General features: G+C 38.5%; 1 protein-coding gene across 1 annotated transcript in view; it reads right to left on the minus strand.

Annotated features, from left to right (window-relative positions):
- Positions 1-5,569: 5,569 nt before the first annotated feature.
- The window catches only part of LOC144977844 (uncharacterized), a 59,467-nt gene continuing 38,730 nt past the window's right edge, over positions 5,570-26,306 (minus strand). The window contains exons 6-9 of the mRNA XM_078923250.1: positions 22,095-22,200; positions 19,079-19,226; positions 18,382-18,552; positions 5,570-5,910 (exon numbers count right to left, since the gene is read on the minus strand). Of these exons, the coding sequence (XP_078779376.1) occupies positions 5,784-5,910; positions 18,382-18,552; positions 19,079-19,226; positions 22,095-22,200 (552 nt within the window). The 3' untranslated portion in view covers positions 5,570-5,783. The remainder of the gene's footprint in view (positions 5,911-18,381; positions 18,553-19,078; positions 19,227-22,094; positions 22,201-26,306) is intronic.

Genomic DNA, 26,306 nt, shown 5'->3' on the forward strand with positions numbered 1-26,306 from the left:
CTCTTGTGTAGAGTTTGATTAAAGTCTTGTGTAGACTTAATTTGTGATTACAATAATCTGTTCGGCTCTGGTGAGTTTTTGAATAATATGTTGCGATTACAATTATGATTGTGTTTTGATATCAATATCATAATATCACTTTAAATTTTGATTCTCAATTAATTAATCAGATAATGAAATTAATTGTGTAATATATTCTTGTTGTAAAGAAAATAAGCTTTTCTTGCTATAAAGCATTATTATTTCATATCTACAAAGTAAAGCAATATTAATCAACATTAATAAATTGATTTGTTAAAGTAAAATAATATTTACTCACAAATTAAGTGAGTTCGAATATAGATAGAGTTATATTTGTATGATTATCATATTATAACAAAATCATTTTCTTTCTTTAAAGTGAATGAGCCGTTGGAGGCTGGGCTTTAACAAGCCAACTTTAGGCTATACGCTCATAGCTTGACACTAATAGAAACTGAACATTTGCCTGTTTTATAAGTTACCTGTGAAGAACCATTTGCTTATTTTAATATCAGAACATTGAGAAACAATTGATCTGTTTATGAATACTGTGAAATCAGAACAATTTCAAGAAGAGACAAATTAACAATATTAGAACAACCTTACAGTTTTTGTTGAATATCAAGGACACTCTTTTGGCTTTCTTCTACACGTCTGGATTGTGTTTAGTTAGTTAGTTAATTATTAGTTGCCTGTATGACTGTGATGGTTGCAACCTATCTGTGAGATTGTCTGATGTGGTAGCGGTTTGGTAAAGTATTGATAATTAATTGATTTAATTATATATTTTCATATCGCTTTCATATCATATTCATCATCACACCATCTCCATCAATTTGTCATCCATCCATTTGATTTCATACTTATTACATCTATCATTTCATCGTCATATCTCATAATATCTTTGTTATATTGTAATAAAATATATCTTCATTTAGCTTCAAAACCTTTATCAACGTATTGTGTTTGGTTATTGATCGGTGTCGTAGCTTGAATATAGCACACATAAACAAGGTTGCAAACTGCGCTACATAAGCATACGGTTTACGTGCGCACTTTGTGACATAATTTGGTGTCAGAAGTGGGATTCTTATTGTTGTGCATTCAAGAGACATCGCGACCAAACAATTGTTGAGACAGGTTAGGGAGTTGTTTCAAACTTGAGATAGATACTATCTTTGAGCTTAAAGCAAATTGGTATCCATTTAATGGTTATAAGACTGTCATTATACGCAAGGTGTAATACAAGTTATTCTGGTAATTTTCACTTGTTCGGTTATACGTTGTCAGTCATCTGTCATAGTGATACGGATCACTGACTTAGCGCGAAAGCGGTACTCGCGCTGTGAAGCCTCCATTGTCCCCCCTCTCCCTTTTGTAAGGAACGAAGGTGGTTGTTGGGGTAATTTGATTCCGTGTAGGAATCTGGGTGAAGATTGTGTTGGTCCCGTGTGAGGATCTGTATTAAATCATTTGTTTTGACTCTCTATGCACATATAGTAAGTCAAGGTATTGATTCTGAGAGAGAATCTGGGTGAAGATATTTTATTGATTCTAAGAAAGAATCTGGGTGAAGATATTTTGTTGATTCTAAGAAAGAATCTGGGTGAGGATGTTTTGTTGATTCTAAGAGAGAATCTGGGTGAAGATATTTTGTTGATTCTAAGGAAGAATCTGGGTGAAGACATTTTGTTGATTCTGTGTAAGAATCTGGGTGAAGATATTTTGTTGATTCTAAGAAAGAATCTGGGTGAAGATATTTTGTTGATTCTGAGAGAGAATCTGGGTGAAGATATTTTGTTGATTCTGAGAGAGAATCTGGGTGAAGACATTTTGTTGATTCTAAGAAAGAATCTGGGTGAAGATATTTTGTTGATTCTGAGAGAGAATCTGGGTGAAGACATTTTGTTGATTCTAAGAAAGAATCTGGGTGAAGATATTTTGTTGATTCTAAGAGAGAATCTGGGTGAAGATATTTTGTTGATTCTAAGAGAGAATCTGGGTGAAGATATTTTGTTGATTCTAAGAAAGAATCTGGGTGAAGATATTTTGTTGATTCTGAGAAAGAATCTGGGTGAAGATAGTTTTTATGATTCCGTGTGGGGAATCTGGGTGAAGCTATTTTGTTGATTCCGTGTGAGGAATCTGGGTGAAGCTATTGTGTTGATTCCGTGTGGGGAATCTGGGTGAAGCGTTGGTTCCGTGTGAGGACCTGTATTAAATCAGTTGTTTTGACTCTAATATACGTCTATATTAAGTCAATGTTTTGATTCTGTGTAGGAATCTGGGTGAAGCGTTGGTTCTGTGTTAGGACCTGTAGTAAATTTGTTTTGATTCTATATTTGAGTCTATATATAGATCAATGTTGAATTCCGTGTAGGAATCGGTATTAATTGCCTGTTTTGAATCTGTTTTGGGATCTATATTGACCGCATATCGTTAATAAGGTTACTTGTAATACCACTTTATTCTACGTGAAAGTAACATTTACGGCAACAGTGTCGATAAACATATTGAAGTTTGTTTATTTGAATTTGAATTGGTTTGATTAATTGTCTTAGAGATGGATGTGGAAAGATTAATTAAACCTGGAGAAAAATTGGAGTTAAGGGGTGAAGATCTCCGTGCTTGGGTGACAGCCCAGTTACAAGAAGATGAAGAGAGAAAAGAGAAGGAGAGAGAACGTGCCAAAGAAGAGGAGGAGATAAGCAGAGCACGAGCTCAAAGGCAAGAAGCTCTGATGGAGAAAGAGCTTGAACTGCTTAGGTTAAAGTCGGAGTGTCAGGCTTCCTCCAACAACGACAGTATGACAAGTGACATTCGATCATTTACTCATGCTCCCACTGTTAAGAGTCCTCGACTTCCATGTTTTGACGAAAACAAGGATCATGAACCACCGAAATGCATGACACACGGCAAGGTGGAGTTGAAGTGTGGATGTGTGATGCCGATGTTGTCTGTTGAAGGAAGGGACAACCATGAGCCCAAATAATTGTCGAGATCGATGTGATCTTGAGGCATTTCGATGATCTAACTAAATGTTGTACCAAATTTAGTCTTAGGGGGGAGATATGTAACGAAATGCTTCCGTGTAGGCGTCAGTTTACGACAGGATGTACGTCGTCGTAGTATTAGTTGTTGTTGTTATTGTAATCCCTCTGGAACAACCCTTCTTTTGTTGATACAGGTCGTATCAGATCATGCACCTATGGCCCGGAAGTTTCAATTAAACTACGTAGTGTGGGTGTTATTGTGAGAAAGGCATCAATCTTGTTTTCTCCGTAAACTTATAAGCAAAGTAGGATCCCTGTATTCTACGGGAGTGACTTTGTTATGGTATGGCTTGATTGATATCTCGTAACTATGGGGCTGACGAATTTATTTATCCTTGATATGAGGATGTCCGGTATCAGGATGGGTTGTTGTTGTCCATGATTATGGAATCTGGGGGAGTTTTAAGGAATTTCAGATGTTTACGGATATGACTAACATCCGGTTGTGTGGGTAGAATTTTGCTTCGTTTGCTTGATTTTTGCCTATAAATGCCAGAGTTTTGAGCAGTTTCTTCAGACCACTCAGCGGAGTCTTTTAGGCTCATAGTCTCAAAGAGACCACTCAGCGGAGTCTTTTAGGCTCATTGTCTCAAAAGAGACCAGGCAGCGGAGTCTTTTAGGCTCATAGTCTCTAAGCGATAACCACAGCGGAGTCTTTTAGGCTCATTTGTTTTAACTCTTGTGTAGAGTTGGATTAAAGTCTTGTGTAGACTTTGTAGTGCTCAAAGTTCGAGCTGAAACACGTTTTGTGTTAACTCTTGTGTAGAGTGTGATTTAAGTCTTGTGTAGACTTTGTGGTGCTCAAAGTTTGAGCTGAATCAAGTTGTGTTATAACTCTTGTGTAGAGTTTGATTAAAGTCTTGTGTAGACTTAATTTGTGATTACAATAATCTGTTCGGCTCTGGTGAGTTTTTGAATAATATGTTGCGATTACAATTATGATTGTGTTTTGATATCAATATCATAATATCACTTTAAATTTTGATTCTCAATTAATTAATCAGATAATGAAATTAATTGTGTAATATATTCTTGTTGTAAAGAAAATAAGCTTTTCTTGCTATAAAGCATTATTATTTCATATCTACAAAGTAAAGCAATATTAATCAACATTAATAAATTGATTTGTTAAAGTAAAATAATATTTACTCACAAATTAAGTGAGTTCGAATATAGATAGAGTTATATTTGTATGATTATCATATTATAACAAAATCATTTTCTTTCTTTAAAGTGAATGAGCCGTTGGAGGCTGGGCTTTAACAAGCCAACTTTAGGCTATACGCTCATAGCTTGACACTAATAGAAACTGAACATTTGCCTGTTTTATAAGTTACCTGTGAAGAACCATTTGCTTATTTTAATATCAGAACATTGAGAAACAATTGATCTGTTTATGAATACTGTGAAATCAGAACAATTTCAAGAAGAGACAAATTAACAATATTAGAACAACCTTACAGTTTTTGTTGAATATCAAGGACACTCTTTTGGCTTTCTTCTACACGTCTGGATTGTGTTTAGTTAGTTAGTTAATTATTAGTTGCCTGTATGACTGTGATGGTTGCAACCTATCTGTGAGATTGTCTGATGTGGTAGCGGTTTGGTAAAGTATTGATAATTAATTGATTTAATTATATATTTTCATATCGCTTTCATATCATATTCATCATCACACCATCTCCATCAATTTGTCATCCATCCATTTGATTTCATACTTATTACATCTATCATTTCATCTTCATATCTCATAATATCTTTGTTATATTGTAATAAAATATATCTTCATTTAGCTTCAAAACCTTTATCAACGTATTGTGTTTGGTTATTGATCGGTGTCGTAGCTTGAATATAGCACACATAAACAAGGTTGCAAACTGCGCTACATAAGCATACGGTTTACGTGCGCACTTTGTGACATCCTCTTTGTTGGATTTTGTGCTTGTGTCCGGATGAAACTTATAGATGATCTCAAACTATGTAAATTGGTGGTATGCTCTTGGAATCTACATCTGATCCCGATTTGTTCCTAGTTCCCCTATGTCTTACTTTTTCTTGGGTGCTTTATTAATTGTAATTCTAGAACTTTTTACTATCCCATTTTCTTCCTCTTTACTGGCGCTGATATGACCTTAATGTGTTGCAAGCGCAGTAAGACCCTAAAAAATACAAGCAATAGTATATATTTCTGCTTTTTAGTCGTTTTTAATGAAGATGTAGCTTTTAAACCTATCAGTATTCATATTTATTGTGAAAATTAGATTTTTGGGGGTGCAAAAGCACGCAAGAACATGCACAAATGTCGGATTTTTGGCATAATTTATGGCATAATTTCGAATTTATGGCATAATTTTCCTTTTTTTTTTTTGGCATAATATTGGCATAATTTTGCCCCAAATATGGCATAATTCCGCGGGGACAGACAAATATAGTGGTTTCTCCACGACTATGTATAAATAAACTTATCAATAATTATGAAAATATGCAACGCAGTATCAATTTAGATAGATAGTTTTATTGTAAGAAAACAGGTAAGCAATTTATGTAGATTTTTACTTAAAAACAACAATAAATGCATTTCTTTATGATGCCGCTATGATGTCATGGCGTCTGAGACGTTTTAAAAATCCGTGTTATGTTTATGTCTTGTCCGATACGATAAGGATGAAAGAGGTTGGCGTCAGGTCAAATTTCATCTTGTGTATAGACTCAGCAATAGGTACCGTTCATGAATAACAGTACATTTATGCTGTTGGTTGCATGGTCGCATCCGCTGGTTGAAATCGTATTTTGAACATCGGTACAGTTAACGTCTCCAACAAATATATTAGAGCATCTGTGAATGATAAGTAGTGATGATGAAGATGATGATGATGATGATGATGATGATGATGATGATGATGATGATGATGATGATGATGATGACGATAATGATAATGATGAGGAGGAGGAGGAGAATAATGATGGTAATAACGATTAGTATAAGAAAGAGGTGATGAAGGAGGAAATAATGATGGTAATGACGACTCTGATGATGATGATGATGATGATGATGATGATGATGATGATGATGATGATGATGATGCTTATGATGATGATGATGACGACGATGATGATGATGATGATGATGATGATGATGATGATGATGTAAGATCAGGTGACCGCAAAAAAGAAGGCTTAAATAATTTTACTGTTAATGGAAAAAGTCAGACAATTCTTTAAATAGTTTAAGATGTGTGCGTGGGTATCATTTGTACTTGAAATAGCATGAATTGTAGATTTCATTACTTTTTGGATAATAAAGAAATAAGTTTGCCACAGAGGGCGCGTTCCTAACGTTTATGTCGGACAAGCGAAATTTCTAATCGAAGCATGAAGTGAACTATCTGCTTCATCTGTATTGTTTACAAAAAAACAATATTGTAATCTGGGCATTGCTTGCAATAATAACAATTTAATGTATGTCCTCATTGAGTTAAGATAACGTGACCACTTAACAAATAATGTTTCAAGGATATTTTACAGGATATGGACAATTTCTAGTCAGATTTTTAATAAGTGGCGCGTCTTTTTCTAGTTTTTTCTCAGCTGTCCCTTAAAGCACAGCTGCAAAAATTCATATGAACCTCTGGATCATTTTGTCTTAATTATAAAATATTTTAAAATAAATTTTAAAACAACAGGAAAGGATTTCGCTTATGACAACTATATTAAAATCGATAACTGGTAAGGATCAGAACTCATAGATGATATACAGTATCAACATTATGACTTTTCAGCTTCTGATGTACCTGATATATCTGAATATGAAGAAACAAATGGCAATCCTTAACTGTCAGACACATCTACATTTTATAACTATCAATATACATTACTGATGAAAACGAATGAAAGTGAACATTACGCGCTTCCAACAATATTTTGATATCAAACTTTTAAGAAATAGCTTGTATTTATGCCAAAGGCGATTACATACATTTGATGCAGAATGGTAAAAAGTAGAATTTCATCAATTTATGGTTCAGTGTTTCCACAAATATGTAATGTGTTCAACAACATCAATCGTACTGGGCACATCAATCATCCCATTCTGTAAGATAACACGCGAATCTCAGGGTTGATTGGAAATTCCAATTCCATCGCAGTCCTTTTTAATCACTTATCGATAGATACACGTAGATTTCTTTCGCAGCTTTAAAGAGTGGAACCGATATCGTATCGTTTAAGAGTTCATTGTCTTTGAAAAATTTTAAAATGCTGTGTGAAACGTCATGCATAAATACAATTTTTCAGAGTTATATAATTAGCATTCATAGTAAAATTGACAATTTTGAGTATATAAACACTATTTCAAATGATTTAAAGCTAGAGATTTCATATCGGTCATTAGTAATTGCGACATGATTGTAGTGATCTATTTCTAATCCCTCCTAACTTTCTCGGGATTTTAAATAACTCAATCCATATTTTCTCACACCGCGGCTAGATACTTTTATTACCCCTACATAATTTACAATTACAAGAACGTTGAAGTATGACACTGAATAAATTAATGACCAGCCGAGGGATGAGCGATGCCATATGGCTGCATAATTAGTCGACCAGTCCGGCAGATCAAAGCGGCAGTAAAATTATATTGACTATGACGCGTTAATTTATTACCTTATAGACTAGCAGGAATCGTATACGAAAATATGATTGGATTCGACTAATTGATCAGAAAACTTCTGGCTCTGACGAATCCAGGAACATCATTGGTTTCTGGGATTGATGAAACTCCGGTTATATTTCTATATAAACAAATACTCAGCTAAAATTCGGCCTTTATCTCATTCCATCACTCTAATATGCTAGTATGGTAATCAACTTGAAATTCTATTTAGCGGAAAATACTGAAAATACAAGGGTATGAATAATACTATTAATTGTATAGATGTGAGCTTAAATTATGTTATAATATAAATAACAGAAATCGATAGCTCATGTTATTAACAGAAATTGATAACTCACGTTATTATAAACGAAAATATTTCATTCACTTTCAATATCTATATATAGATATATTATTGTGTATGTGTGTATGTATGCCTTTCAAATGAATGTATTACATTTATATGAATTACGTTTACAAATGTGCTATCGCTAATTCACGATGATATCATTATTATGTATTTATATGTATTGACTATCATGCTCTAATTGTTACTTATCTTTCCCCATTCCACTAACCTACCTGTATCCCGTTAATTAAGGATGACGACCAACAAAATTTAGATCAGTGATGATGTCAAGGGTTTGTTAATTGCAAATCCCTACGACTTCACTGCTTGTAAGGAAAACAAACATTTTGCAACTAGTCAAAGATTTGTTCCTGTATATTGAAATATCTGGTTGCCCCATAATCAACCATCTGGATACCCCTTAAGCGACCAATTGGTTACACGTGATCCAGAGTTGAAGCTATCAAGTGACCCACTGGGACAACCGGAGAATGACTAAGAGGCTCCTCTATGTAATAAACAGGAGAACCATCCCTAGCGCCGCCACCAGTCATAGGATGATCGCCACCAGTCACACCCAACCTCTACCAATTATAATAATTTGAGCAACGGAAAAGTGAAGAAAGGGAAATTAACTACCCATAGCCTAACTTTATTTAATTTAAAATGTACTATTATTCTTTTAGTTTATTATGTATTAACGTGTTATTGTGTGAGGCTATTCTGTTGACTTATATTAAAGCATTTCTGCTTTAACGGGGATTAATACTTTCCGTCTGAACCTATCTATCCCTATATATGACGTGTCAAAATCTACCACTATTTCCACCACCTATGTCTTTACGTTAAAAATGTCCTTACTATCTGCCGAGTTGCCAGGAACTTTAACACAACAATAACGACTTATGTCTTTGGGGAAATTCTTAGTTAAAGCGCGTTGCTTTTATTCGGAAACTAGTATGACGTAAACTCATAATCACTTGCAGGAACAACCGTGTCAGCATGAGATATTTTTTAGGAAATCGGATGAATTCATCTCAAATTTTGTGGTGCGCAACTTGTTTACATATTTAACAGTGTAAAATCTCTAATTTTACGACAACGGTTTTACACCAGTATTTTTATAGGTCATAAAGAGAAAAAATTTTTTGATAGAGCATCAATAGGGTCCGAAAATCTATATATTCAGTGAAGACAAATTGATTCGGAGGTTGACGCAAATTTTCACAACTTTTGTAGAGAGACAGCTGAGAAAAACTAGAAAAACACGCGCCATAAATAATAAGTCTGACTATAGTTGCGGATACTTTTTCGACGCTCTTTTCGCTGATGTCTTCATTCAGAAAGTTGATAAAATACGTTTTCAACTTGAAGTCTACTATGTAGTCTTCAGAGTTTTGATCCGCCGATCGTGAAAATCGGGACTTCAGAGGTTTGATCCACTGACCATGGATATGATGTCACCCACCGCCTCCAATCGGTATTATGTTGGGGTGAAGCAAGTGCCGAAAAGTGTATTTAGCTTTGGTGTCATTTATTTGGATGACCCGCAACGAGGAAAAAAACGCGAAAATATGGGACGCTTTTTCGGCATTTTTTTTCGACCTTTGGTTGTATCTTGCGTAGTAAGTGGATTAAAAGATTGAAACTTGAAGAGCAAATTAGGATGGTGTTTTGTAAAATAGGGAAAAGTACTAGTCATATTCATATGAAATTTTACAACCAAAAAGAAGAAATGTTCATGTATTACCTTGTCAGCGACAAAACCTCCACGCCCGGTAGTTTTAGAAATATTGTACTCCAAAGAGTAAAACTCTATTTTTAACGGTCTTCTGGTAATCGCACGAATTTTGTCGCTTGACATAATCTAAAATAACCTTTTTTCTAACTGTGTGCCAACTTTCAGTCATATTTATCGATAAACAGCGTCGTAATTAATTTTTTAAAATAGCATATACGAAACGGCTTCGTCCCATATTTTACGCGAATTCGGGCACTTCGTGAGCGAAAAAGAGGCCCAAAGATTTGTGCGGGATAGTCATTGCTATACATCATCAGTAGAAAGACATCTGTATCCGGAGAGTGAGCAATAATTTCATCACAATCACTCTTGGCTGCATGAAAACAATGAAGTATAATGCAGCTGTCTGCTTCTTCATGTGATGAACACAATGAGTGTACGATGGTGGCTTCTGTTGTTACTCCATCTCTACTTGTCAAGCAAGTTCACTGTTCTTCTGATACAAACAGTATTTCCTTGCCTTTGTATCATCCTCCCATGACTTTTGAATAAGGTTGATGACATTTTTCTTGTTGTCATCATTAGATAGAAAAGACTTCTAATCTCTTTGCGTTTTTGTAGATAGTCCCCGCAATAACAAGGGTTTTGTCTGACTGGAGCGTCTTCTGGTCCGTTCAAGAGATTTGATGGATTTTGTGTTATACGAATCCGTCACAAAATGAATACGTTGAGCTGAGGGTAAAAGTTGAAAGATTTTTTCTGACAGCTGGCCAGAAGTTTCCGGAATACTTGTTAGGGAATGAAACAGACCATTTCCATCAATTACAACTTCTTTGCATGTATTCGTATTGTTTTTGACATCAACAAGAGCGACAGGATTTTCTAATTTATGCATCAATGCACTTTTGTCTGTTTTTGTTGGAAGTCCATCTGGTGTTGCAAGGGCCCATAGGTTTGGACTTAGAGGATATGCCAACACTTTTTGCAGATCCAAGTCATGATGTGTACTGACCATCAATAACTGCGCAATAACAATAACTGCCCAAAAATGTTTCTCTGTGCAGCGATCTGTACACTTTGTTGTTTTGATGGTTTTACAGTGACAGTTTCATGGTCGTTATGAAACGTCTTCAGAGATGTCTTTTTTATGGGCTTGTGAAAGGAATGTTCTTTCTCCACCAGACGTTTTTGAACAAATTCATTAAATTATTCCTGGCCCTTTTGGTCAACAGACAAAAGATCATCAGAAATATTTTCTGCTGCTCTCATCCCTGAAGATAAACATATTATTAAAGATTCCTTTTCGTCAATATCAAAGGATTTATGAATCTGTTCACTGCAGAATGCACACGCTGAATAGCAGCCTCACTTTCCCGTATTTTTGATGGTCTTTCTTCTTTGTGAATGGAGGTGTCTTCCTTATTCATGTCGGCTTGTTCGAGAGTGGGTCTGGTAAGACACCAGCGATGATAATATGCAGGCATATTTCTGATGAAGCCAATAATCCCCCCTTTAGATTTTGCTTGCCGATTGATAGTCTGCTCGATCGACATGTCTACAGCTGTTCTTGATGCTGGAACGTGTGATCGAGAAACACTGAAGCCCCAGTTTTTCAGCAACTCATCAGCACCTGGATGTGAATGGGAAAGATTGGTCAGAGAGGTATGCTGACACGTATCTAGCATAATTCTGATGGTCCATTGCAAAGAATAAGGGACATAGTTCATGAAGGCACTGGGCATGAACAATGAAGTTGTTGGTCTTTGTGTCTTGTAGAAATTTTAACAACAGCCAAATGTTATCCATATACTTAATCCAAAATTGGACTGTTTTTCCAAGACGTCCCTGGTGAACTCCTTCCCTAAAGTGTGAGTATCGCATCCACAAATCTTTGAAGTCTTCATTCTCTGATGCGCACTCGAGACTATTTTCGTCCATGAAGAGCATGGACTCACTGATTCTTTTTTCACAGATTTGATGAGAATGTTGGAGTTGGTATGCTGCTCAAACTGTTTAAATAAACATCTCTCTAGAGCCTCTAACATCAACACGTGAACTCTCACTGCTCTATTATAGTGCTTTCCACTCATCACTTTGTTCATAGAACCACTTGCACAGATGCCAGATTCTATAATTTCTTCAAAACCTGTCCCTGGCATGAGTTTTCCCAAAGCAGAAACCCATCCTTGCCAGCCAGGAACTTTCCCTCTCAATCCTTTTAGATTGGATCTACAAAACATCCACAGGAAATCTGACAGTGGAGCTTCACCTAGTACAGAACATGGTACACATACTTCAAGTGTCGGTATGGTTGGTTCTGTTTTTTGCTATAAGAAACACGGTGGTAAATCTTTGGGTTGGTAATTCATGGATCGCCTTTTACTCTGTGTAACAGTTGCTTGACCCGTGTCTGTCTGGCAGCCATCAATTTCTTTTTCATTGGTCACTTCCTCGTTCGGCTTTTCTCTTACTTCCTGAATCACTATCCCGTGTGTCGTTTGTGTTGTGTCTGAACCAGAAAATGTTTCCTCAGCTAGGTCGAAGTTATCCCAGCAGAAGTGAGTTACAAGGTTGTTCTCTGTTTTGATTTGCCGAGGAAGAATGTTGCTGGAGTTGGTAATACTGTCACAAATGGCAGTTTCGATTTCCAGAATTGCTGAATATGAAATAGTGTGTCCAAATCTGTTCAATATATGAATGAGTTGTGCATTACCTGTAAGGTGTCTCACTGATACACCCAGCAGTATATGCTTGGGCATTTTCCAGCGCCCGTTGGTGACACAATAGCAAATGTCATCTGTTATCGATCTATTAAGTCGTTCTTGCTTAACCGTGCTTTGTAGTGTCACTAACATACATAAGATAACATATCATGTGATTATAATGGTCATATCTGCACTCCACTCATCGAGATCTTTTATTTGAGATGCTACAAGACTATGTTTACATAAATTCTAAAATAGTCATTTTTGGACAATTTTAGGTCTATTTTGATCTTAAATAAGCGTCAACTCCGTAACGCCTACTTCGATGGCATATACTTTGTACATTGCACTCTCTACAACTTTTGTTTTTAAAGACATATAAAATTGTTTATAGTTTTCGTTTTAAAAAGTTTGACAGATGTTCAAAAACGCAAAAAATATTGTTTCGACCTTTTAACGTCGATATTTTAAAAGATAACGTTTTCAGTACCAAATTTTTAATATGGGCGTATAAAATAACTTTCAGGCTTTCTTTTGAAACCAATACCAAGGCTCTACAACAAAAATTGGCAAAGTTATCAACCTTCAAAGTTTGTTAGTCCTTGTCTAATTTTTCCGCACCACGTGACCTTTCAGGGGCAATAACTCTGTAAAGGCTACACTTGCAAAGTGGCTAACATCGATTTTTTAACACTTCTATGGGTACTCTTTAAGAAAATATGGGTGTACAAAAATCCCAAAGGGGGGGGGGGGGAGGGAGGGTTTCGACTGCCAGCCCACGGTCTAAAAAGACATCCTCGTGGTAATGGGAGACTGGAATGCCAAGGTAGAGACGGATGCGTACCAAGTTGGACGCTTTGCATACTGGACAACAATAAATGATAGAGGAGTATGACTCTTAGAGTTTGCCAAAACATACAAATTAACTCTACATCCTGACAAGCAATCATGAACAACAACTTGGCACTCTCCTTACGGAATTCATCACAATCAAATTGTCAATATTTTGACCCCTCAACAGTTGAAGTCTAATATTAACCAAGCGAAAACAAGAACATTATACTGGCGCTGATATAGGCAGTGGTCACGATTTGGTGCTCTGCCCCGTGACACTGAAACCACGGACAAAACGCCCTGCCATGGTGACGCCTAAGATTTGACGTTGAGATACTCAAGGACCCCACGATAGCAGAAGAGTTCCGAGGACAAATTGGAGGAAAGTTTGCGACCTTATTGACAATAACATAGACACTATTACTAGGAGCATCGGTGATGTTCTACGTACAACTGCAGAAGAGATTTGGGGACAAAGAAGATGAAAAATCAGATCATGGATGACGGATGATATATTGGAATTATGCGAGAAATGGAGAGAACTGAATCAGAATAGAGACAAAAACCGTGATGAAGAATTCAGAATGATGTATCAACAGGCAAACGCAGAAGTCAGGAGAAATATGCGTAAAGCAATGGAAAGCTGGGTAATGGGACAATGCAGAGACATTGATCATGGGATGTAGCACGGGAATGTAAAGAAAGCCTATGATATCTTGAAAATGCTTACAAAAACAAGTAGACCAAAAGCTAATGTAATTGAAGACAGCAAGGGTCGCTACTTACTCAGAACGAGGATGTCATGAACAGATGGACCGAATACTGCAAAGGGCTGTATAACATCGATTTGAGCCCAGACCCATCAGTCTTGACAGAGAACAGAAACACACACAACCCAGACACACCAAGAATAATGAAACATGAGGGTGAGGCAGCAATCCAGGGTTAAGCTCCAACAAAACCTCTGGAATTATATATAAAATTCCATTGTAGAGGAGACAGTGGAGGCAATGACAATTCTATGCCAAAAGATAATGAACAAGACAAGGTGGCCAAAATACTGGACACAATCCCTGATTATCCCTCTTCCGAAAAAAGAAGATTTGAAAAAGTGCAGTACCGTAACTATAGGGCCATAAGTCTCATTAGTCACCTAAGTAAAATACTTCTGCGATAATACGAAACAGAATGAAACCAAAAAAAAAAAAACCCTGAAGAGCAATCTGGTTTTCGAGCAGGAAGGAGCACAGTACAACAAGTCTTCAATAACAGTATGACGACATGGACCTCATGGCTGAATGCGAACAAAAACTACAAATATAACTAACTCACTTGCACATAAAGCAATGCAATACGGCATGGAAATAAGTACAGAAAAGTTTCAGATACTGGTAAACAGCAGAAATGATGGACATGCAGAAATTTCAATCGATAATGAAAAACTTCGAGGGAATGTCAACATTTAAATACTCGGGTGTTCTGCTAACCAGGGCCGGAACCAGTATAATTGAGATTAATGAAAGAATAGGAATGTCAACAGCAACACTAAATTTGGAAAAATTCAATCAATTTCGAAATAAAGATTAATAAAGATTAAAATGTGCAAATCACAGGTACTTTCCATCTTACTATACGGCTGCGAGTCATGGACTTTAAGTGCGGAATTAGTAGAGTACAGAATCTCTGCTTTTCAGATTCAGATGAAAAATTATCGAAAACTCATGCGGGTGCCGTATACAGAACAGAGAACTAATAAAGACGTGCTGGAAGAAGTGCAAGATCGTGCAGGAACCCCTCATTACCACTGTTAGAAGAAGGAAACTGCCATAGTTTGGCCACAATGTGAGGCATAAAGGTTTTGCATAACGGAGATGGAGGGTACCCTTGAAGGAGGAAGATGAAGAGGGAGACAAAGGAAAGTTTGGATGGACAATATCAAGGAATGAACAGGAATGCAGATTGAAGAACTCTTGGAGGAGGCCAACAATAGAGAAGAATGGCGGAAAGTGGTGATAACTGTATCCCGTGTATCCCCCGGACGATCATTAGATCATGGGATGAATGAATGAATGAAGGAATGAAATTTTAGTTCTTCCTCTCTTACAATCTATATCATTAATAAAACAAAGAAACTTTACTGAAGTCCCGTATTTTTTATACCTACGAATTTTATAAACTCAATTGTTAGCTTAGTTATCCTATCATAAGATACCGCTTTGAAGCGGTTGGTAACATGATTATTAGTAGGGGGAATTAGGTCCAAAAAACCCTTGAATTGTGCAAACAGGGTTGAAAGCATGAAAATTACATATGTTGTAGAATATGAAAACCCTATAATTTATTATATAGAACCACTCTGAGAGATCAGTATTAGTTGAGATACAAGGTTTTTAAGATTAGAAAATTTTGAAATGGACGACAATAATTGCTTTCATTTTTATTGTGTAAACATTCGAGGCAAGCCGACCAAATGTTGTTTTACGTCATCCTTTGGATTCCCATTGGTGACTATTTTTAGCGTCGAAGCGGATGTTTTCCTTTCCCTTTACTTTCGATTCACGAACCATACAAATTATTTAATCGTAAATATTATTCAGTTTCACTTGTTTTAAAGGACGTCTAGCGAGCAATATTCTATAATATGAGATTTTTTTCTGAATCTGATTTAATAAGTATAATCAATTGCTCTAAAACGGACGGGCAGACTGGAAGACGAGCGGAGGGGTAGACAAACAAACTAGCAGAACACAGCTCAAAAAATGCCGATAACCGGTGTTGACAAAGGACAGTGCTCCTTCTCCCCTCCACCTGTTTTCTTTTCTTTCCAAAAATACTGCTATAATCCTTTTACGTGAGTTACAACCCATTTCGGTCAAACTTGATGACAGTAAAGAGTCAGCATACCACTTATATTGCTATAATTATCATCATTATCATCATCATCAACCACTATGATGCTGTATTACTTACGTTATTTACCGCAAAGGGACAAGGGGAGAATGTTCTATTTGTACTGTTGTGTCCTTATGCACTGCACACATTTTGCCTGCTGATGATGGGTCTTTAACAGAAAGAACGAGAGAGAGAGAGAGAGAGAGAGAGAGAGAGAGAGAGAGAGAGAGAGAGACAGTCATGAAAGAATATTGCATATGCCTAATAAAGGAATGCGTTTGCATGATTTCAGATACACATACAATAGCAAAAAGAACTGCTCCCAGAGACTGGGACAAGTGTTTGATATGCCAACAAGATAACACATAGCCTACCGTTTATAATGTCCCTCTAAGTCGAGGAGGAATGACAAAGGGGAAGGCTATGAAACTCTTTTTGAAGATTTAACACAATTCAATTCTTTGGTTTGTGATGAAAACAAGTTGGATGTATCTATTTTTTTAATTCATCAGAAAGAAATGAGATTATTGAAAGCTTAAAACAAAATGGTGCTAAGTGGCAGAAGTATTGTCGTGTAAAATTTAATGCCAACAAAATTAGGCGATTAGAATTAAAGAAATCTAAAAGAATTGCCCTAAAAGAATTCCAAACTTCGTCATTTGACTTGGAGTCACCGAATGAATATATTTCGCAACCCACGAGAATAATGAGACAACGTTCAAAATTAGAGATTGGCTGTAATAAACAAATGTGCTTTTTTTGTAAAAACATGAAATCGAGAGTACTCCATTCTGTAATGACAACAGATATGGAAGAAAATATTCGTGAAATAGCGTTATCTAAAAAAGATTCTGATATGTTGTCATTTATTGCCGGAGGAGATTTAGTCGCTCAGGAGGCACACTACCGCCCTATACCATAAAACTTTTCATGTACGATACTTAAAAAAACAAGCTTTAAAAGATATCACTGCTGATGATAATAATGATGTCACAGTTCTTGAAAGAAGTCGAGCTTTTGCTAACATTATATCTTTTATAGAAGAAAACCTGCAACAAATGTGACGATCGACATGAACCACTGTGGAGCTTATTTCCAGAATTGTCAAAAGTGTCCCAAAAACTAATCAAGTGTTCATGTAAGAGAGAATGTATCGGCACCCGATGCAAGTGTTTAAGGTCCGGTTTGTGTAAATGCGGGGTGTGTGTGTGTGGGGTGTGTGTGTGGGGGGGGGGGGTGTTAGGTCATTACTACAGTAATGAGTAAAATTCTCTCTCTCTCTCTCTCTCTCTCTCTCTCTCTCTCTCTCTCTCTCTCTCTCTCTCTCTCTCTCTCTCTCTCTCTCTGTGTGTGTGTGTGTCTCTCTCTCTCTCTCTCTCTCTCTTCCTCTCTCTCTCTCTCTCTCTCTCTCCGTCTCTCCCGCTCACTCCCTCTCCCCCCTCTCCCTATTTTATCTACTAGTTAGGTTAGTACGGTAATGAGTAAAATTCTCTCTCTATCTCTCTCTCTCTCTCTCTCTCTCTCTCTCTCTCTCTCTCTCTCTCTCTCTCTCTCTCTCTCTCCCGCTCACTCCCTCTCCTCCCTCTCCCGCTTTTATCTACTAGTTACAACACAAAATAACCATCAGTTACCGACCGTAAATGGTTACCAGTGTATTTAAAGTTTTAGAACGCAAATTGTATTATCGTGGTAATTTCCTCGGATAAGTAATGCTATATAGGAAAAAATAAAAGTGCTAAAAACGCACTGCTATAATAAATTGCCAGAGTGGTTCTATATCAGGTGATATTTATACGGGTCTTAGCTACCTATATGGCAATTTTCAGGATTTCAATCCCAATGTGCACGGTTTTAACCTAATTTTCCCTAATACAATGAATAAGAAAACATATACTTTTACGCAGTTATTTCCCTTGTTTAATATAGCTGTAATAGGTAAAATCTAAGGCCTTAAACCGATACGTTATGATTGCTTGCCAGAGTGGTACTATATCAGATGTTTTTTCTATGGGTCTTAGCAATCTGTATGCAAATTCTCATGCTTTCAACCCGAATTTGCACGGTTTTAGCCTAATTTCCCCTACTATATGTCTGATAGCAGATACATCAATGTTAGCTTTTGTATATACACTCACGTGTCGAAGAGTTCCATTATTTTTTCTCCGTTGTTCGTGGAATCGTAGCAGCGGATGAATTTCGGGGTTTGCAGCATCCACAGACATCCGTTAAAAGCGTTCTTAACGCTTGTAGTGTTCTTATTCGAAAAGGTAAGAGTCGCGTTTTCGCACCATGAGTTCGGATATGGGCTGTTGAAGATATATTCATTGCAAATGATATTAATACAAAAATATATTCATATCGAGCATGGGTAAGACAATGGCTAGAAGAGAAAAAGTTATATAATTTATTTACCAATTATTTTTTCGATTAGACATTAAATCTGATCACCTAAAGCACCACTCCTCTGTCGTACACGACTTTTGTCTTTTTGGCCAAAAGAATAGATAAATAAATAAACCAACAAACCTTTACTTCAAATATCGATCGATAAAATAAAATGACTCCCAACATGTCAAAATTCTAAATCTCATGTTTGCTATTGTTTAACAAGTTGGGGGAGATCTTAATCACTAACATTTGAAGTTGACATCTAGTCAAAGTTAAAAGCGTTATTTTTTATTGTATGGGTGTGATCATCATTTCTGGCGACAAACTTCATCGTTTCATCACGACAAAACACAATCACCATCACCACCACAAATACCAGACCACCATCATCGTCGTCAACAACAACAACAAAAACATCAACAATAACAACTTAATATCTCTTACTTGTTTTGGACAATGTCGGACAAGAAAGCTCTGTATAGGATGTCAACCGTGTTGGACACTTGGAGAGGAAGGTCAGCCATCGTAACTGCGTTTGTCAGACCCGTGGGAATGAGAGCTAAACTTTCGTTATTGCTGACAAATGTTGGATCTGATAAATATAGTATAGAACAAATAGTAAGAAAATTATAAAGCAAAAATTAATCTTCTGGGCCTGTTTTCATGAACGATGACTAGATAATATAGTAATTTACTAGTCCCGTAAATGACTAGCTAGTAAGCCCAAGCGAAGCAAGGGTCTAAAAAATCGGATTTCATGAACGCTTTCTAGTCTTAGTAGACTAGCAAGTCACTTCCCTAGACGTGGGCGTTGTAAGGACGGTGACTAATTCGGATATTTTGTGCGGGTAACATCACCTCTGTACTATACAAAGGCAAGAACGATACACACGCTTTCATTCTTACAAAGCAAAAGATTTCCAAAGAGGAAAATTAGCAACACACGTGATATTGACTATTATAGACTGCAATGATGTCTATCGTCGACTGCCAATTATATATTTAATAGATAATAATGTGAAATTGAATGTAAGCTTCAATTTAATTACAAAAACATATCAAATGAACGTTTCGGGTTTCCCCTTTATCAACAAAACAGGATGAATGAAACACCACAGATGAATGAGATAATGTGGTAGTGGCGTAGTTAAGATGAATAAACAAAACATTGGTTGGCAGAAAATAGGATGCTCCTTTCTATGCAAGCACAAATTAAAATAGAATACTAGATATTTCTAAAAGGTGCGCAATTAATTAAGTGAAAAGAGGGGAGGCGGGGAGGAACTGTGTAAAGCAGTTTAGAAAGTGAAACTGAAATATAAAATCGTGTAGACTGTCGTTGGAAAATAAATACAATGGAATTGAAAATAAATACAAAAAAATAATAAATAAGGGATGTCGGTATAAGTATGATCATTAGTGGTAGCAGCAGCAGCAGCAGCAGCATAGTGAATAGTAAGTTCTTTTAGTAGTAGTAGTAGTCGTCGTCGTCGTCGTAGTAGTAGTAGTAGTAGTAGTAGTAGTAGTAGTAGTAGTAGTAGTAGCAGTAGTAGTAGTAGTAGGAGGAGGAGGAGGAGTGGTAGTAGTTGTTGTAGTCAAAGTAGTAATGATACTGATATATAATAAAAGGAAATGACGATGGATGGTGGGGGGGGGGGGGGGCGAGAGACAAAGGTAGTACAATATTTAAATTAGGTCCAGTCTCGAGTTCATGCCATGAGGTGAAAGGGTGATCAGTGTTAGTATCAGTTCTGCCTCCCTATATTTTCTATGTTGTTTAGTGTTGTGACAGAACTGAAGGACGGCAACTTGGATGTCGTGCAATCCTCGATGACTGGACCCATTGAAGTGGTGGGCGACATGTTTGTCCTCGTCGTTTTCAATAGACCGCAGATGTTGTCCAAACTGTCGCTTAGTCTCTCTTGCCAGTTTCTCCCACGTATGCTTTGTGGCAACGTTTGCAGATTATAGCGTGAATTAGGTTACGATCCGTGCAGGTGAATGAAGTCGGATGTCCACACTTTATCAGAGAATTTGATGTAATTTTCCACGAATAAGTATGGGTATGTCCTGCATCTGCAACATCCACAAGGCTCCGTCTTACGTTGATTACCGGCCATGTCCATCGTCAAGCGACTCATAACTAGTATGTCCCTCAAATTACGGTCCCGTCTGTAGGCGATAATCGGCGGTTTGTTGAATATATCCCTCGTTTCTACATGCTCCTGAAGAATCTGACGGTAGTTGATTTTTAAGATTTTGATGATTAGTGATGACGAGGATAGGTATGTCTGTTTTCCTGTCACTGTTGTCAACTGGTTTCATGGCAGTTTCCCTTGAGATGTTTTGTATTTTGTCAACCGCTTGTTTTAATATGGATTCAGGATAAAGGCGGTTGCGGAAAAAGTCAAACATTTTATCCTTGTCTTTTTAGATTTTGTCATTATAAGCGGCTAAATCTGTTGTCGACGAAAAAACTTGACCCAAGTTTCATACTAACGAATGTACATTTAATGTTCAACTGCCCGCCCTTTTGGGGGAGTATGCCACACATCCATCGATTTTATAAACAATAGCAAAAAGGTACGTGCTGATCTATCTATATTTTTTAAATAGCCACAGTTCAGTGCAATTTTACCGACGTGAAGACCTTGGCCTCATTTTAAAAATCTTCTGACCACTGTTTTAACACATTGAATCTTGACATTGAAATAACCCGTCCGATGTTCTTTTTCTAAAGTGTGGGGAAGGGTGAACTATAACAAATGATGTATATTTTACCATAATATGTGTTTATTTTTTAACTGGGGGCCACATTAAGGGGCCGGTCTTAGTCACCCCCAAAGGCCTTAGTCACCCCATTCCACAATAATTGACTCTAGGCAGCTGGGTGTGATAAAATATATCAAATATTATTTGAGAAGCACTAGCTGCTATGTATTTTGCATGTTTAGCACGTTCTATAATTATTTTTTTATGATGCACCTCAATTTTATTTATTTTATTTTATTTTATTTTATTTTTGGCATTTATCTGGGTGGAATTCTATTCTTGGTTTCTTTTACCATGGTTGCAAAATATCATGGTCTAAATGTTATTGTCGTTTTCAGCGTGTATTCGTTATGATGTGAACTAACATCTGCCAAATATCTTAGTTATGTATCTGGGGTCAAATGTTTATTAATGTCAAGAAATGTAAATTAGAGCAGAAAAAGGAATGGTCCTAAAGTGTTTCCTGGGATATCCCTAATCTTACCGGTATATCATGAGACTTGGTTTCATTTACTTTTACAGTTTGGGCCCTATTTGAAATAAATGAATTAATCCAATTTACTGGCACTTCTTAAATTCCATACATATATTGAATATGGTTGTCAGAATTGAATCAATTTGAAGGATGAAGGTAATTGTTATATCACAAGACAACAAAGCAACAAAAATGTTAGCAAATGTTATTTACCATGAGATTTTTTTATGGCTATCCCCAGACCTGGGATATAAGACTGATTCCGTCTCAACGCAATATCGTAGGGGCGGTAGTAGACGACGATTCCACAGTGTGTAATCTGTTGGATTGTCAAAAACAAATGGACAATAAGAAGAAAAATAAGAAAAACAAATAAACAAAACAGAAGAATAAAAAATGTATAAATCATCATCATCATGATAATAGTAGTAGTAGGCATCCTTCCGTCTCAAGAGACGATGGTTTGCGCCGTGTATGGCTTTTAGTCTCATCAGTCTTGTTGAGAGCAACGACGGGTGTGACTCAGCAGACCAATCCTTGCATGGCAGTCTCTACTGCAGTTGTTGCACACGTAGTTTGACTGTGTGTTTGGTATTTGGATCTGCTGCCTCTCTTTCCTCCTTGCTCTCCTCTCCTCAAACTTCTTCTTTCTCCTCTCCTCACCCATCTTCACTCCCTCCATCACCGCATATCTCCAGCCGCTGCGGTCTTCAGCAAGCGACTCTCGTGTGTTTGGGTCGATGTCTGTCAATTTCATGTCTCGTTTGCAGACATCATAGAAGCGCAGAGCTGGACTGCCAGTTGGTCGCCGTCCAGAAGCTAGTTCACCGTACCTGATGTCTTTGGTCCATCGTCCATCCTGTGTACGTGACCAAGCCATCGCAAACGTCGCTGGCAGAGCATGACATGCATACTGAGGGAGTTTGCTCTTTCTAGCACTGCATTGTTAGTGAGTCTGTCCTGCCACCTGATGCGGAAAATTCGTCGTAGACAGCGAATGTGGAAGTTTTCCAGGCGGTTCTCCTGTCTGGCATATGTTGTCCAGTATTCACTGCCATACAGTAGGCTACTGAGTACACATGCCTGGTATACTCTGATTTTGGTGTTCAAAGTGAGTTGGTTGTTGGTCCACACTCTCTTGCTCAGTTGTGCCATGACAGCGGCAGCTTTGGCGATGCGCTTGTCTAATTCTGCATCAAATGAGAGGTTGCTGGTGATGGTTGTGCCCAGGTATGTGAAGTGATCAGTGACTTCTAGCTCCTCGTTGTCAATGCAAATTGCTGGTATAGAGGGGGCATCCTGACACATTACATTTGTTTTCTTGATGCTGATCGTCAGCCCGAATTCCCTGCATGCGTGGGAAAACCTGCCCATCAACCGCAGAAGGTCTTCCTCGGTATGCGCGCATAGAGCTGCATCATCTGCAAATAGCATTTCCCTTATGATGACTGTGCAGACCTTGGTCTTTGCTCTCAGCCGTGCCAGATTGAACAGCGTCCCATCACTTCTGGTGTGTAAGCGGTCTCCTTCTGGGGTCTGTTTGAATGCAAACTTCAGCAGTAAGGAGAAAAATATACCAAACAAAGTCGGTGCGAGGACACAGCCTTGTTTCACGCCGCTGCGCATGGGGAAGGGTTCAGAGGCTCCACCGTCGTAGCTGATGGTGCCCTTCATGTCGTCGTGGAAGGAGGCAATGATGCTAAGCTGCTGAGGAGGACAGCCAATCTTCTTTAGCAGCTGGAAAAGGTCCTTCCTGCTAACAAGGTCAAATGCCTTTGTCAGGTCAATAAATGCAATGTAGAGTGGCATCTGCTGTTCTCTGCATTTCTCATGAAGCTGATGTACTGAGAAGATCATGTCCACCGTCCACCTCTTGGCTCTGAAGCCACACTGCGACTCTGGGTAGATACAATCGGCGAGGACTTGCAGTCGAGCGAGGACAACGCGCCCAAAGACTTTACCCACAATGTTCAGCAGAGAGATTCCCCTATAGTTATTGCAGTCACTACGGTCTCCCTTGTTTTTGTAGAGGGTGATAATCTTGGCGTCGCGCATATCCTGGGGTACCTTGCCTTCTCTCCAGCAAAGACACAGGAGTTTATGTAGTGGTTCCAAGAATGCTGGCTTTCCACATTTGATGATTTCCGGTGGAATGCTGTCGTCACCGGGTGCTCTGCCACAGGCCAGAGCATCGATTGCTTTGCTGAGCTCCTTCATAATTGGTTCTGCGTCTAGTTCTTCCAGTACTGGCAGTTCTTCAATTGCGTCTAACGCTTTTTGGGTGACAGAGTTTTCTCTGGCGTAGAGTTCCAAGTAGTGCTCTACCCATCTTCCCATCTGCTTGTCCTTGTCAGTGATGACTTCCCCTGTCTTGAATTTAATAGGCGCAGTTTTCTTTGTAGATTTGCCTGTCGCCTGTTTGATGCCCTCATTCATGGCTCTTATGTTGCCACTGTCAGACGCTTGCTGGATGTTGTCCGACAACTGAAGACAGTAGTCGTTGGCCCAACGTCGTGCTGTTTGCTGTGCTTTGCTGCGTGCAGCTCGCAACGCCTGCAGGTTCCTCTGACTTGGTTCATGTTTATAGCTGACAAGTGCGCTGCGCTTGGCATCAATGACTACCTCCATCTCAGTAATACTGGCTTCAAACCAATCATTATTCTTGCGCTCCTTTTTGCCATATTTCAGAACTGCAGTGCTGTAAATGGCGTTTCTAAGAGAGTTCCAGCTGTCCTGTGCGTTTCGTTCTTCTTTTCCATGAGCTGTGTTGAGAGTCTTCTCAAGTTGCTCGTTGAACTCTATATTCTTTTCCCGGTAAGCTGTCTTGCTGATGTTGATCCTGGGCTGGCCCTTTCTCTTTGAGTGATGAAGTTTCTTTGGTGTCAGTTTCACCCTTGTGGCAACCAATGAGTGATCGGTGTCGCAATCAGCGCTTTGATAGGACCTGGTGTTGCAATATATTGTTTTAGAGAATCGCGCTTAGTGATGATCATGTCCAGCTGATGCCAGTGTTTTGACCTTGGATGTCTCCATGACACCTTGTGACATGCCTTGTTCTGAAAGTAGGTTTTCGTCACGCATAGTTTGCGATAGCAGCAGAGTTCAATAAGCCTCTGACCATTCTCATTCATCTTTCCTATGCCGTGGTGCAAAACGGTTGGCCATGATTCTTTGTCGGCACCAACTCGCGCGTTGAAGTCGCCAAGAAGGTAGATGTGCTCCACTTCTGGGATATTGTTGACAATGGCGTCTAATGACTCATAGAATTGGTCCTTTACTTCAACCGAAGCTTGCAGTGTTGGGGCGTAGACGCAAACAAGGTTCACCGAGCCCTGCATGGATGACAGGCGCAGCTTTAAAATTCTCTCTGTGCCGTCTGTTGGCGGTTCGATCATAGGAAGCAATGTATGGCGTACTGCAAACCGTGCTCCCTCACGTCTTCTGTGCCTTTTCCTTGCCAGAAGAATGTAAAGTTTTCCTCCTTCAGGGAGACTGGGAGTCGCGTTTCCTGCAAGGCTGTTATGTCGATGTTCAGTCTGTTAAATTCACGATCAATTACTGCTGTTTTTCGAGCATCGTCCTTGGCCTGAAGGTCATCTGTCAGTCTTTAGCGCACAGTTCTTACATTCCAGCTTGCTAATCGAAGAGCTGGGGACTTCGTTTTCTTCTTCATTTGCTTGCCTGGTACACAGTTTAACCATCCACTTGTCAAGCTCGAAAGCTCTAAGCTCCAGGCACCCCCTGAAGCAGGCAGATCGTGGCGGGTCAACACCTTACTGGCTGGGGGCTGCCCAGCTTTGGGCGGGCGGTAGCTGACCAGTAGGATTACGATGATCCCTCCCACCGTCGAAGACAACCAGTAGCGTCCAACTCTACGCCAATCGAGCAAGGACTCATAACTCGTAGACTGCTGTCTTCCGTGTTGTTACTCTTCACCGGTGAAGGTGAGACTGGAGTGTCCTCTCCAGGGCGCGGCCTGGGCAAAGTAATGTGGAGATCATGGGCTGCCCAGTAACCAGAACCTCCCTCTCTTCCTCCCTGGTGTGGTTCAAAGGATCGCACAGCGATACGTTTGGCATCAGTTTGGATGCAGATTTCTGTTAGGTTTACTCCTTAGCCTTTCCTCCTCCCGAAGGTATCCACAAGGCAGCAGAGACATACATCAATGGCTGGGGAAAGTATGAGTTATAGGGGTAGATTAAGAAAAGTAAGGACATACAGAAGACACCACACTACAGAATGAGTGTGAGGTGGGTTGGTGAGGAGCAGAGCGTGTACCACTCACCGGTGGGTTCTGTCTCCTGCACCCTAACCCGGTTATACCGCCGGGGACTCGGTCGCGCCCATAACAAACCTAGTAGAAACAGGGAACACCACGGGAAGGTGTTGTTATGGACACAATACTATCATGATAATAATAATAAT

Source organism: Berghia stephanieae, chromosome 8, assembly GCF_034508935.2.
Source record: "Berghia stephanieae isolate SIO BIC M18660-M18661 chromosome 8, UCSD_Bste_1.3, whole genome shotgun sequence".
Lineage (NCBI taxonomy): Eukaryota > Metazoa > Mollusca > Gastropoda > Nudibranchia > Aeolidiidae > Berghia > Berghia stephanieae.